Here is a 13829-nt window from a genome sequence, read left to right on the forward strand (position 1 = left end):
AACAGGGGGAGAGGGGATGGGGGAGACAAAGGGGGGCAAGTGAATGGGGGCATAAAACGGGGGGGAGAGGACGGGGGCGACGGTGGGGAGGGGACGGGGGCACAAAACGGGGGATGGGACGGGGCACAAAACAGGGGGCGTCAAAGCGGGGAGAGGATGGGGCAACAATGGGGGCGGGGCAAGAGGCCGGGGGCACAAAACCGGGGAGGGGACAGGGGCACAAAACGGGGGGAGAGGGGATGGGGGCACAAAACGAGGGGGAGAGAGCGGGGACGACGGGGGGGGGGGAGGGACAGGGGCGACAAGGGGCACAAAACAGGGGGCGTCAAATGGGGTAGAGGATGGGGGCAACAAGGGGGGCAAGAGGCCGGGGGCACAAAACCGGGGAGGGGACAGGGGCACAAAACGGGGGGAGAGGGGATGGGGGCACAAAACGAGGGGGAGTGGTCGGGGGCGACAGGGGGGAGGGGACGGGGCACAGAACAGGGGGCGTCAAAGGGGGTAGAGGATGGGGGCAACAAGGGGGGGCAAGAGGACGGGGGCACAAAACCGGGGAGGGGACAGGGGCACAAAACGGGGGGAGAGGGGATGGGGGCGACAAAAAGGGGTGAGCCCACTGTTGGGTAGGGACCGTCTCTATATGTTGCCAACTTGTACTTCCCAAGCGCTTAGTCCAGTGCTCTGCACACAGTAAGCGCTCAATACGATTGATTGATTGATGGGGCAACAATGGGGGGGCAAGAGGCCGGGGGCACAAAACCGGGGAGGGGACAGGGGCACAAAACGGGGGGAAAGGGGATGGGGGCACAAAACGAGGGGGAGAGGTCGGGGGCGACGGGGGGGAAGGGACGGGGGCGACAGGGAGGAGGGGGCAGAGGCACAAAACAGGGGGCGTCAAAGGGGGTAGAGAATGGGGGCAACAAGGGGGACAAGAGGACAGGGGCACAAAACCGGGGAGGGGACAGGGGCACAAAGCGTGGGGAGAGGGGATGGGGCGACAAAAAGGGGTGAGCCCACTGTTGGGTAGGGACCATCTCTATATGCTGACAATTTGTACTTCCCAAGCGCTTAGTACAGTGCTCTGCACACAGTAAGCGCTCAATAAATACGATTGATTGATTGACGGGGCAACAAAGGGGGGGTCAAGAGGAAGGGGGCACAAAACCGGGGAGGGGACAGGGGCACAAAACAGGGGGAGAGGGGATGGGGGCGACAAAAGGGGGCAAGAGAATGGGGGCACAAAACGAGGGGGGGAGGACGGGGGCACAAAACAGGGAGCGTTAAAGGGAGGACAGGATGGGGGCAACAATGGGGGGGGGCAAGAGGACGGGGGCACAAAACCGGGGAGGGGACAGGGGCACCAAACGGGGGGCCTCAAAGGGGGGGGGAGAAAGAGGACGGGGGAGCGGCCAGAGGTGGGGGAGAAGACGGGGGGCGACAAGTGTGGGCAGGGATTGTCTCTCTACTGCTGTACTGTACTTTCCAAGCGCTTAGCACAGTGCTCTGCACACAGTAAGCGCTCAATAAATACGACTGAATGAATGAATGAATGCCAGGGAGGGGAGAGGATGGGGGGCGACAAAATGGGGGATGGGACGGGGAGGCGACAAAAGAAGAAGGGAGAAGCAGCGTGGCTCAGTGGAAAGAGCTCGGGCTTTGGAGTCAGAGGTTATGGGTTCAAATCCCGACTCCGCCACATGTCTGCTGTGTGACCTTGGGCAAGTCATTTAACTTCTCTGAGCCTCAGCGACCTCATCTGTAAAATGGGGATGAAGAACTGTGAGCCCCCCGTGGGACAACCTGATCACCTTGTAATTCATTCAATTGTATTTATTGAGCGCTTCCTGTGTGCAGAGCACTGTACTAAGCGCTTGGAAAGTACAATTCGGCAACAAATAGAGACAATCCCGACCCAACAATGGGCTCACAGTCTAGAAGGGGGGTAGATAGACAACAAAGCAAAACAAGTAGACAGGTATCAATAGCATCAACGTGAGTAAATAGAATTATAGATCTATACACAAATTATAGATGTCTACACATATGTGCTGTGGGGATGGGCGGGAGGAACATGAAAAACCATCCGGCTTTAGGAAAGCTTATAAGAATGGATGGGGTTTTTAATCCTGAGAAAAGGCCTAGTTAATCTGGGAACAGAAAGCGGCCAATTTGTACTTCCCAAGCGCTTAGTACAGTGCTCTGCACATAGTAAGCGCTCAATAAATACGATTGATTGATTGATTGATTAATGGATAGAGCACGAGCCTGAGGGTCAGAAGGACCTTCTGTAATCTTCCCCAGTGCTTTGCACATAGTAAGCGCTTAATAAACGCCATTATTATTATTAAAAGGGAGGAGGGGGGGCGACCAAAATAGAAAAAATAGAGTATTTTTTTACTCTATTTATTTATTTAATTTATTTCTACATATCTATTCTATTTTGTGAGTATGTTTGGTTTTGTTCTCTGTCTCCCCCTTTTAGACTGTGAGCCCACTGTTGGGTAGGGACTGTCTCTAGATGTTGCCAATTTGTACTTCCCAAGCGCTTAGTACAGTGCTCTGCACATAGTGAGCGCTCAATAAATACGATTGATGATGATGATGATGACCAAACGGGGGGGGGGAGGGGAGCCAAAGGCGGTGAAGGTGAGGAGGCCCGCGTAGGCCGTCGATGTCCTACCTGAAGCTCCGCCGGGACGGCCCCTCCGCCCGGGGAAAACGGCCACCGCGCCGCCCTCACGGCTCCGCCTCAACCGCCGCAACGGCCGCCATCTTACGGCTTCGTTACGGGGGACCGCGGCGGGCGGCCGGGAGGGGGGGGGGGGGGCGCGCGCGCGCGCTGGCCTCGCGCCGTCGCCCTGGCAACCACCGCGCGGCGGCCCAGGGCGGAAGGAGCGCGCGAAGGGGGTCACGTCACCCCCGGCCTGGCGCGCCCGGCGGCTGGCCACGCGGGGGCCTCGCGGACCGCGGGCCCCACAATGCACCGCTCCGGCGGGAAGGACTACAATTCCCAGCATGCCCCCGGCGGCCCGCGCGACGGGGCCGGCCCGCGTGGCCGCCCTGGGACGGGGAGCGGGCCGTTCAATTATACATTCAATTATATTGAATGAATAGAATATATTATATTAATTATATTATACTGATGCGTCATATATTGTTATATGTTAATGATGTATATTATTAATTAATAATCTATATATGATGCATTATATAATAATATATCATATGCATATACGTTATTAAGTAATGATATGCATGTGTATATTATATTGATTAATATTATTAATTATAATGTATATTATAATATATTGATTGAATTATATTCAGTTCAATTATACATTCAATACAGGGAGCGGGCCGTTCAGTTATACGTTCAATTATATTGAATGAATAGAATATATTATATCAATTATATTATATTAATATAGCATATATTGTTATATATTGATAATGTATGCTATTAATTAATGATCTATATATGTATATATGATGCATTATATAATGATATGTAATATGCATATACATTATTAAGTAATTATATACATGTGTATATCATATTAATTAATATTATTAATTATGATGTATGTTGTAATATATTGATTGAATTATATTCAATTCAATTATACGTTCAATTATACATTCAATACAGGGAGCGGGCCGTTCAATTATACGTTCAATTATATTGAATGAATATAATATATTACATGAATTATGTTATATCAATACATCATACACTGTTATATACTGATAATGTATATTATTAACTAATAATCTATATATGCATGTGTAATGCATTTTATAATAATATATGATATGCATATGCATTATTAACTCATAATATACATATGCATGTTATATTAATTGATATTATTAATTATGATGTATGTTATAATATATTGATTGAATTATATTCAATTCAATTATACGTTCAATTATACATTCAATACAGGGAGCGGGCCGTTCAGTTATACGTTCAATTATATTGAATGAATAGAATATATTATATCAATTATATTATATCAATGCATCATATATTGATATATATTAAGAATGTATATTATTAATTAATAATCTACATATGTATATATAATGCTTTATATAATAATATATAACATGCACATACATTATTAAGTCATGATATACATATGTATATTATATTAATTAATATTATTAATTATAATGTATATTATAATATATTGATTGAATTATATTCAATTCAATTATACGTTCAATTATACATTCAATACAGGGAGCGGGCCGTTCAATTGTACATTCAATTATATTGAATGAATATAACATTTTATATTAATTATATTATATTAATGCATCATATATTGATATATATCAATAATGCATATTATTAATTAATAATCTATATATGTTTGTGTAATGCATTATATAATAATATATTATATGCATATACATTATTAAGTAATAATATACATATGTATATTATATTAATTAATATTATTAATTATAATGTATATTATAATATAGTGATTGAATTATATTCAATTCAATTATACGTTCAATTATACATTCAATACAGGGAGCGGGCCGTTCAATTATACATTCAATTATATTGAATGGATATAATATATTATATTAATTATATTATATTAATGCATCATATATTGATATATATTCATAATGTATATCATTAATTAATCATCTCTATATGTATATTTAATACATCGTATAATGACATATAATATACATATACATTATTAATTAATGATATGCATATGCATTTTATATTAATTAATATTCTTAATTATGATGTATATTCTAATATATTAATTGAATTATATTCAATTCAATTATACGTTCAATTATACATTCAATACATCAATCACATTGATGAGAAATAATAATAATGGCGTTTATTACGCGCTTACTATGTGCAAAGCACTGTTCTAAGCGCTGGGGGAGGAAACAAGCAGCGTGGCTCGGTGGAAAAAGCCCAGGCTTTGGAGTCAGAGTTCGTGGGTTCAAATCCCGGCTCTGCCACTTGTCAGCTGGGTGACTTTGGGCAATCACTTCTCTGGGCCTCAGTTCCCTCCTCTGTAAAATGGGGATTAAGACTGTGAGCCCCCGTGGGACAACCTGATCACCTTGTAACCTCCTCAGCGCGTAGAACAGTGCTTTGCACATAGTAAGCGCTTAATAAATGCCATTATTATTATTATTAAGTTGATCAGGTTGTCCCACGAGGGGCTCACAGTCTTAATCCCCATTTTACAGATGAGGTAACTGAGGCTCAGAGAAGTGAAGGGACTTGCCCAGAGTCCCACAGCTGACAGAGCCCTACTGAGAGTTCACCTCCTCCAGGAGGCCTTCCCAGACTGAGCCCCCTCCTTCCTCTCCCCCTCCTCCCCCTCCACATCCCCCCCACCTTACCTCCTTCCCCTCCCCACAGCACCTGTATATATGTTTGTACATATTTATTACTCTATTTATTTTATTTGTACATATTTATTCAATTTATTTTATTTTGTTAATTTGTTTTGTTGTCTGTCTCCCCCTTCTAAACTGTGAGCCCGCTGTTGGGTAGGGACAGTCTCTATATGTTGCCAACTGGTACTTCCCAAGCGCTTAGTACAGTGCTCTGCACACAGTAAGCGCTCAATAAATGCGAATGAATGAATGACAAGCGGCGGAGCAGGGATTTGAACCCATGACCTCTGACTCCAAAGCCCGGGCTCTTTCCACTGAGCCATGCTGCTTCTCTATGCACACAGTAAGCGCTCAATAAATACGATTGAATGAATGAATGAATGAATGACAAGCGGCGGAGCAGGGATTTGAACCCATGACCTCTGACTCCAAAGCCCGGGCTCTTTCCACTGAGCCATGCTACTTCTCTATGGAATGGGTTGGGAAAGGGAGACTAGGTGGTGATTAATTCAATTTAGCCCCAACCCGATAGTGCCTTACTAGCATCACTTTCATTCATTCATTCAATGTATTTACTGAGCGCTTACTGTGTGCATAGCGCAGTACTAAGCGCTCAGAAAATACAATTCAGCAACAGGTAGAGACCATCCCTACCCAACAACGGGTCACAGTCTAGAAGGGGGAGACAGACAACAAAACAAGTAGACAGGCGTCAATACCAATAAAATAGATAAATAGAATAATCTAGATAGTTAATAAATAGAATTATATCACTTCACCTCCCCAAAAGTAGTTAATCAATCGTATTTATTGAGCGCTTACTGCCTGCAGAGCACTGTATAAAGTGCTTGGGAGGGCATTCATTCAAGTCATTCAATCATATTTATTGAGCACTTACTGTGTGCAGAGCACTTGTACTGTACAGCAGCGTGGCTTAGTGGAAAGAGCACGGGCTTGGGAGTCGGAGGGTGTGGGTTCTAATTCTAGCTCCACCACCTGTCTGCTGTGTGACCTTGGGCTAGCCTCTTAACTTCTCTGTGCCTCAGTTACCTCATCTGTAAAATGGGGATGAAGACTGTGAGCCCCACATGGGACAACCTGATTTCGTCGTATCTGCCCCAGCGCTTAGAACAGTGCTTGGCACATGGGAAGCACTTAACAAATACCATTATTATTATTATTATTATTATTATTACTACTACTACTATGCACTTGGGAAAGTACAGTACAGCAATATAGAGTAGTTGTTGATTTAGCAAATTGGGCTGTCTGACAGGCCCATCAAATCAGTGGTATATATTGACAGCTTACTGCGTGCTGAGCACTGTCGGCTGGGGAGACACTCAAATACCTGGTGACCTTGGGCAAGTGACTTAATTTTCTGGGCCTCAGTTCCCTCCTCTGTAAAATGGGGATTTGATACCTCCCTTTTGGGCTGTAAGCCCTGAGTGGGACAGGGACTGTGTCTAACCTGATTAACTTGTATCTTCTCCGGTGCTTAGTACAGTGCTTGGCACATAGTAAGCTCTTAACAAGTACCACAATTATTATTATTAATGGCAAGAAGGAAAAGGGGATATGACACGAATTAGTGGATAGAACACAGGCCTGAGAGTCAGAAGGACCTGGGTTCTAATTCTAACCCCGCCATTTGTCTGCTATGTGACCTCGGGCAAGTCACTTAACTTCTCTGTGCCTCAGTTACCTCAGCTGTAAAATGGGGATTAAGAATGTAAGCCTCATATGGGGCGTGGATTGTGTCCAACCTATTTAGCTTGTATCTACTCTAGTGTTTAGAACAGTGCCTGGCAAATACTAAGTGCTTAACAAATATCACTTAAAAAATGAAATTGATTGATTGATTGATTGACTAATGAGTTTACAGTCTAATGGTTAAGAGTTTCTACTTGTGTGGAGAGGAATGGACGATTATTTGAGATTTTTATTTGAGATTTTTAAGAAGTGGGGAGGTGTATGCAGAATGATATTTTAAAGAAATGATCCAGGCAGCAGAGTGAGGTATGGACTGGAGAGACTGAAGGCTGGAAGACCAGAATTCAGTAGTCAAGCTGGAACATGAAAAGTGCCTGGACCAACATGGTGACAAATTTGGACAGGAAAGGATATGTCTTGGAAATGTAATGCATGAAAAAAAAAAGGGATTTAGTGATAAACTGAATATGCAGGTGGAAAGAGAGGGAAATGTCAAGGATAATGCCAAAATTGCAGGCTTGAGAGGCTGGGAGGATGATGTTAGGAAAAATTAAGAAAAGTTAGGTGGAGGAGAGGATTTGGGAGGGAAACTGAGTTCAGTTTTGAACATGTAGACCTAGAGGTAGCGGTGGGACATCTTTGTGACGTCCTCCCTCTGGCCTGGAACTCCATCCCCGTCCATATATGCCAGATTAATTCATTCAATTGTATTTTTTGAGCGCTTACTGTGTGCAGAGCACTGTACTAAGCACTTGGGAAGTACAAATCGGCAACATATAGAGATGGTCCCTACCCAACAACGGGCAGATCACCACTCTCCCCATCGCCAAAGCCTTATTAAGGTCACATCTCATTTCTTCATCTCCCCCTCCCTTCTGCACCATCCGTGCACTTGGATTTGCTCCCTTCATTCACCCCTCCCTCAGCCCCATAGCACTTATGTACGTATCCATAATTTATTTATTTACATTAACGTCTGTCCTCCACTCTAAACTGTAAGCTCGTTGTGGGCAGGGAACTTATCTACCACCTCTATTTTATTGTTATAGTGTGCTCTTCCAAGTGCTTAGTACATCTCCCCCATCTTTCCTCCTTCCCTTCCCCACAACACCTGTATATATGTATATATGTTTGTACATATTTATTACTCTATTTATTTATTTATTTATCTTACTTGTACATATCTATTCTATTTATTTTATTTTGTTAGTATGTTTGGTTTTGTTCTCTGTCTCCCCCTTCTAGACTGTGAGCCCGCTGTTGGGTAGGGACTGTCTCTATGTGTTGCCGACTTGTACTTCCCAAGCGCTTAGTACAGTGCTCTGCACACAGTAAGCGCTCAATAAATACGATTGATTGATTGATTGATTCTGCACCATCCTTGCACTTGGATTTGCTCCCTTCATTCACCCCTCCCTCAGCCCCGTAGCACTTATGTACGTATCCATAATTTATTTATTTATATTAACGTCTGTCCTCCCCTCTAGACTGTAAGCTCGTTGTGGGCAGGGAACTTATCTACCACCTCTATTTTATTGTTATAGTGTGCTCTTCCAAGCGCTTAGTACAGTGCTCTGCACACAGTAAGTGATTGATTGAGATGGACTTGCTCGCCCTTCCTCCCTCCCTCAATAGTCTTTGAGCCCACATGTGGAAGGTACTGTGACCAATCTGATTATCTTATAGCCAGCCCAAAACTTAGCAAATAATAATGACTTCATAAGTACCGCTACTGTTATTTGTTGTAATGGTTATGCCCCGGAGGCAGGAGGAGATGGGAGATTGCGGAAGACAGGGAGCGATTCTAGTGAGGTGGATTTGGGAGTCACCTGCCCAGAGGTAAATGTATAAGGAAAATGGGCCTAAATGTTCATCAACAAAACCCCAAATGCCCATAGCAAACTGTGAATCACCAAAGGCAGCTCGGTAGTAAGTCCAAAAGTGGTCCCTGCTCCCACACAGTTTGGGAAAGAGCTTTATGACAGATTTAAATAGCTCACAAAAACCGAGCCCAAGTTGGGAGGTTTTCCACTATAAAGTCCCTTTGAAGGCAGCCCTTTTCTTTTCCCGTCGGCCGATGGAGTTCGAGTCGCGCCGGTTTGGCTCCCATCTCCACGGCGGCTCGGTCAGCGGGCCGGGGGGTTTCCTCTCCCGGGCTCCCGGGCGGGCAGCCATTTGAGGGGGTGCTGGCGGTACAGGGGCCAGGCGGGGAGTACCAGCAAGCACGACCCCACCACGCCGACCGCCAGGATGCTGAGCGTCCAGCAGAACTGCTCGGCCACGTAGCCGGACACGAAGCCGATGGCCGCCGAGGCCAGAATGATGGCCTTGAACAGCCGCTCGGCCAGCTTCTGGCCCTCGAAATCCATCCCGGGGCGGTTGGGGACGGGGCTCCCCGCCCGCGGCGAGCGTTGGGTCCGTCCGGCGGGAGACGCGACCGCCTGGAGCATCCGCATCCTCGCAGCGGCCGGGCCGCGTCTCCATGGCAACGGGGGCGCGGCGCGCGCTTGGAAGGGACCAAACGGCCGGTCCCGCGTCTCCATGGCAACGGGCCTCCTGGCGGGAACCCGGCGGGAGAGAATCAATCAATCAATCGTATTTATTGGGCGCTTACTATGTGCAGAGCACTGTACTAAGCGCTTGGGAAGTACAAATTGGCAACACACAGAGACAGTCCCTACCCAACAGTGGGCTCACAGTCTAAAAGGGGGAGACAGAGAACAAAACCAAACACACCAACAAAATAAATAGGATAGAAATGTACAAGTAAAATAAATAAATAAATAAATAATAGAGTAATAAATATGTGCAACCATATATACATATATACAGGTGCTGTGGGGAAGGGAAGGAGGTAAGATGGGGGGATGGAGAGGGGGACGAGGACGAGAGAAGGACGACGCCCCCTTCATTCATTCATTCAATCGTATCTATTGAGCGCTTACTGTGCGCAGAGCACTGTACTAAGCGCTTGGGAAGTACAAGTCGGCCGCATAGAGAGATGGTCCCTACCCAATAATGGGCTCACAGTCTAGAAGGGGGAGACAGACAACAAAACATGTACACAGGTGTCAAAATCATCAGAACAAATAGAATTAAAGCCATGCGCACATCCTCATCATCATCATCAATCGTATTTATTGAGCGCTTACTATGTGCAGAGCACTGTACTAAGCGCTTGGGAAGTACAAATTGGCAACACATAGAGACAGTCCCTACCCAACAGTGGGCTCACAGTCTAAAAGGGGGAGACAGAGAACAAAACCAAACACACCAACAAAATAAAATAAATAGGATAGAAATGTACAAGTAAAATAAATAAATAAATAAATAAATAGAGTAATAAATATGTGCAACCATATATACATATATACAGGTGCTGTGGGGAAGGGAAGGAGGTAAGATGGGGGGATGGAGAGGGGGACGAGGACGAGAGAAGGACGACGCCCCCTTCATTCATTCATTCAATCGTATCTATTGAGCGCTTACTGTGCGCAGAGCACTGTACTAAGCGCTTGGGAAGTACAAATCGGCCGCATAGAGAGATGGTCCCTACCCAATAATGGGCTCACAGTCTAGAAGGGGGAGACAGACAACAAAGCATGTACACAGGTGTCAAAATCATCAGAACAAATAGAATTAAAGCCATGTGCACATCATCATCATCATCATCAATCGTATTTATTGAGCGCTTACTATGTGCAGAGCACTGTACTAAGCGCTTGGGAAGTACAAATTGGCAACACATAGAGACAGTCCCTACCCAACAGTGGGCTCACAGTCTAAAAGGGGGAGACAGAGAACAAAACCAAACATACCAACAAAATAAAATAAATAGGATAGAAATGTACAAGTAAAATAAATAAATAAATAAATAAATAGAGTAATAAATATGTGCAACCATATATACATATATACAGGTGCTGTGGGGAAGGGAAGGAGGTAAGATGGGGGGATGGAGGGGGGGCGAGGACGAGAGAAGGACGACGCCCCCTTCATTCATTCATTCAATCGTATCTATTGAGCGCTTACTGTGCGCAGAGCACTGTACTAAGCGCTTGGGAAGTACAAGTCGGCCGCATAGAGAGATGGTCCCTACCCAATAATGGGCTCACAGTCTAGAAGGGGGAGACAGACAACAAAACATGTACACAGGTGTCAAAATCATCAGAACAAATAGAATTAAAGCCATGTGCACATCATCATCATCATCATCAATCGTATTTATTGAGCGCTTACTATGTGCAGAGCACTGTACTAAGCGCTTGGGAAGTACAAATTGGCAACACATAGAGACAGTCCCTACCCAACAGTGGGCTCACAGTCTAAAAGGGGGAGACAGAGAACAAAACCAAACATACCAACAAAATAAAATAAATAGGATAGAAATGTACAAGTAAAATAAATAAATAAATAAATAAATAGAGTAATAAATATGTGCAACCATATATACATATATACAGGTGCTGTGGGGAAGGGAAGGAGGTAAGATGGGGGGATGGAGGGGGGGCGAGGACGAGAGAAGGACGACGCCCCCTTCATTCATTCATTCAATCGTATCTATTGAGCGCTTACTGTGCGCAGAGCACTGTACTAAGCGCTTGGGAAGTACAAGTCGGCCGCATAGAGAGATGGTCCCTACCCAATAATGGGCTCACAGTCTAGAAGGGGGAGACAGACAACAAAACATGTACACAGGTGTCAAAATCATCAGAACAAATAGAATTAAAGCCATGTGCACATCATCATCATCATCATCAATCGTATTTATTGAGCGCTTACTATGTGCAGAGCACTGTACTAAGCGCTTGGGAAGTACAAATTGGCAACACATAGAGACAGTCCCTACCCAACAGTGGGCTCACAGTCTAAAAGGGGGAGACAGAGAACAAAACCAAACATACCAACAAAATAAAATAAATAGGATAGAAATGTACAAGTAAAATAAATAAATAAATAAATAGAGTAATAAATATGTGCAACCATATATACATATATACAGGTGCTGTGGGGAAGGGAAGGAGGTAAGATGGGGGGATGGAGAGGGGGACGAGGACGAGAGAAGGACGACGCCCCCTTCATTCATTCATTCAATCGTATCTATTGAGCGCTTACTGTGCGCAGAGCACTGTACTAAGCGCTTGGGAAGTACAAGTCGGCCGCATAGAGAGATGGTCCCTACCCAATAATGGGCTCACAGTCTAGAAGGGGGAGACAGACAACAAAGCATGTATACAGGTGTCAAAATCATCAGAACAAATAGAATTAAAGCCATGTGCACATCATTAACAAAATAAATAGACTAGTAAAATAGTAGCACTTTGTCTACCAACTCTGATGTACTGTAGTCTTCCAAAAGCCTATTACAGTTCTCTGTACGCAATAAGGGGTCAAAAAATACCACTGATTGAATCACCTCTTTGAACGACCCCACAAATTTACTTTCTCCACATTTTTTATAAGTGTAAAGCACCGATGAACAGAACTAGAGTACATCAATCGGGGAATCTACCAGACAAGAACAAAAGTTTGGATAACTGAATACGCTTGTCAGATTACACACAGTCCATGTCCCATACGGCAGGGGCCTGCCTTCGGGTCCGGATGGCCGGCCCTGCGTCTCCATGGCAACGGACCTCCGGGTGGGAACGCGGCGAGAAAGATGTCGCTTACCTCTGGTTCTGTCGGCCGGCCCTGCGTCTCCATGGCAACGGGCCTCCTCGCTCCATCCCTTCTCCCCTCCTTAACTTCCATCTTCAACCGTTCACTCTCCACTGGTTCCTTCCCCTCTGCCTTCAAACATGCCCATGTCTCTCCCATCCTAAAAAAACCCTCTCTTGACCCCACCTCACCTTCTAGTTATCGTCCCATATCCCTCCTACCATTCCTTTCCAAACTCCTTGAACGAGTTGTCTACACTCGCTGCCTAGAATTCCTCAACAACTCTCTCCTCGACCTCCTCCATTCTGGCTTCCGTCCCATACATTCCACGGAAACTGCCCTCTCAAAGGTCACCAATGACCTCCTGCTTGCCAAATCCGACGGCTCCTACTCTGTCCTAATCCTCCTCGACCTCTCAGCTGCCTTTGACACTGTGGACCACCCCCTTCTTCTCAACACGCTATCTGACCTTGGCTTCACAGACTCCGTCCTCTCCTGGTTCTCCTCGTACCTCTCCGGTCGTTCATTCTCAGTCTCTTTTGCAGGCTCCTCCTCCCCCTCCCATTCTCTTACTGTGGGGGTTCCCCAAGGTTCAGTGCTTGGTCCCCTTCTGTTCTCGATCTACACGCACTCCCTTGGTGACCTCATTCTCTCCCACGGCTTCAACTATCATCTCTATGCTGATGACACCCAGATCTACATCTCTGCCCCTGCTCTCTCCCCCTCTCTCCAGGCTCGCATCTCCTCCTGCCTTCAGGACATCTCCATTTGGATGTCTGCCCGCCACCTAAAGCTCAACATGTCGAAGACTGAACTCCTTGTCTTCCCTCCCAAACCTTGCCCTCTCCCTGACTTTCCCATCTCTGTTGACGGCACTACCATCCTTCCCGTCTCACAAGCCCGCAACCTTGGTGTCATCCTCGACTCCGCTCTCTCATTCACCCCTCACATCCAAGCCGTCACCAAAACCTGCCGGTCTCAGCTCCGCAACATTGCCAAGATCCGCCCTTTCCTCTCCATCCCAACCGCTACCCTGCTCATTCAAGCTCTCATCCTAT

At 45.6% G+C, this 13829-nt stretch overlaps 1 protein-coding gene across 1 annotated transcript; it reads right to left on the bottom strand.

Annotated features, from left to right (window-relative positions):
- Positions 1 to 9067: 9067 nt before the first annotated feature.
- Positions 9068 to 9577, bottom strand: LOC119935828 (signal peptidase complex subunit 1-like). Its single transcript, XM_038755328.1, has one exon. It carries the CDS (start codon positions 9564 to 9566, stop codon positions 9237 to 9239), a length of 330 nt encoding a protein of 109 aa, XP_038611256.1. The 5' UTR covers positions 9567 to 9577; the 3' UTR covers positions 9068 to 9236.
- Positions 9578 to 13829: the final 4252 nt, after the last annotated feature.

The sequence above is a fragment of the Tachyglossus aculeatus genome, chromosome 12 (genome assembly GCF_015852505.1).
Source record: "Tachyglossus aculeatus isolate mTacAcu1 chromosome 12, mTacAcu1.pri, whole genome shotgun sequence".
NCBI classification, from domain to species: Eukaryota; Metazoa; Chordata; class Mammalia; order Monotremata; family Tachyglossidae; genus Tachyglossus; species Tachyglossus aculeatus.